The sequence below is a fragment of the Limulus polyphemus genome, unplaced genomic scaffold, assembly GCF_000517525.1.
Source record: "Limulus polyphemus unplaced genomic scaffold, Limulus_polyphemus-2.1.2 Scaffold9145, whole genome shotgun sequence".
NCBI classification, from domain to species: Eukaryota; Metazoa; Arthropoda; class Merostomata; order Xiphosura; family Limulidae; genus Limulus; species Limulus polyphemus.
In genome coordinates this window covers 9,005-10,517 of record NW_013674755.1, presented here as the reverse complement: position 1 = coordinate 10,517, position 1,513 = coordinate 9,005, and the positions used below count along the sequence as shown (strand labels likewise).

At 31.7% G+C, this 1,513-nt stretch overlaps 1 protein-coding gene across 1 annotated transcript in view; it reads right to left on the bottom strand.

The window, feature by feature from the left end:
- Window positions 1-592: 592 nt before the first annotated feature.
- Window positions 593-1,513, bottom strand: part of LOC106475771 (uncharacterized protein KIAA1522-like) — a gene marked incomplete at its 5' end in the record, with an annotated part of 7,098 nt that continues 6,177 nt past the window's right edge. The window contains 2 exons of the mRNA XM_022379813.1: window positions 593-652; window positions 726-870. Of these exons, the coding sequence (XP_022235521.1) occupies window positions 593-652; window positions 726-870 (205 nt within the window). The remainder of the gene's footprint in view (window positions 653-725; window positions 871-1,513) is intronic.

The following is a 1,513-nucleotide window of genomic DNA, read 5'->3' as shown; positions in this document are numbered from 1 at the left end:
ACAACATATAATTAGAAGAAATAAGCAAAGTACAAAACTGATCATATTCATGTACTGAAAGATCAAACACCAACATATAATTAGAAGAAATAAGCAAAGTACAAAAACTGATCATATTCATGTATTGAAAGATCAAACAACAACATAATTAGAAGAAATAAGCAAAGTACAAAACTGATCATGTTCATGTATTGAAAGATCAAACAACAACAACATATAATTAGAAGAAATAAGCAAAGTACAAAACTGATCATATTGAAAGATCAAACAACAACAACATATAATTAGAAGAAATAAGCAAAGTACAAAACTGATCATATTCATGTATGGCAAAAGTAGTTAAAGTGAATTTAAAGATTATAAATCAATAATATGCTAACTAATCTTTATGAAGGTTGTCAAAATTAAAGTTATATAAGTTGTCTTTAAATCATAAAATTGCAACTAACATTTAGACTTACAGAAATATATTAGTGTATCTGTTCCAAACTAAGTGGGAAATAAAACTTCTAGGGTAAGATTAAGAACAAGCAAATTGATCAAAATGTGAAGAAACTGACCTGCTTGAGATTGTAATACATATAGTTCTGGATTAATAACTCATCTTAGAAACATTCTTGGTTTTTCCAGGAAAATCTCTAAACTGTATTTCCTGGTTGGATATAAAAAATTGTAATACTAGAGTTATTTTAAAAGTTAACTTTTTGGCAAGCTATATAACTCACCTCCTCTGTGGCCGAATTACGACGACTCCCTCCTGAACTCGAGAAATCATCGTCAGAAGTAGAGTGCTCAGACTGACACTTAAGTCTGCTTGGAAGGGGAGGAGGAGTATGAACTTCCCCAGAGGGGGTTGGACTCGGAGCAGCTCTTTAAGGATAAAATAATAAACAAATCTTATAAAATCACATGTTGAAAAAGTGAGACTAAGATAACCTTACTTCACATTACATGCTGCACTCAAAAGGCATACAAAAAACGTGGGGTGGGTGTATATGTTACTTTAACTAATTACTTGAGAATCTATGATAAACTGAAATACAATTACTGCTCTGTAACTGATTCAGTTGTACAACTGAAGTACAAGTTATCTATAACAAACTAGCTTCAACAATGTTCATAGGACAGTTGTATAACAAGTTATCTACAACAAACTAGCTTCAATAATGTTCATAGGACAGTTGTACAACAAGTTATCCACAACAAACTAGCTTCAATAATGTTCATAGGACAGTTGTACAACAAGTTATGTACAACAAACTAGCTTCAGCAGTGTTCATAGGACAGTTGTACAACAAGTTATCCACAACAAACTAGCTTCAATAATGTTCATAGGACAGTTGTACTACAAGTTATCCACAACAAACTAGCTTCAATAATGTTCATAGGACAGTTGTACAACAAGTTATCCACAACAAACTAGCTTCAATAATGTTCATAGGACAGTTGTACAACAAGTTATCCACAACAAACTAGCTTCAATAATGTTCATAGGACAGTTGTACAACAAGTT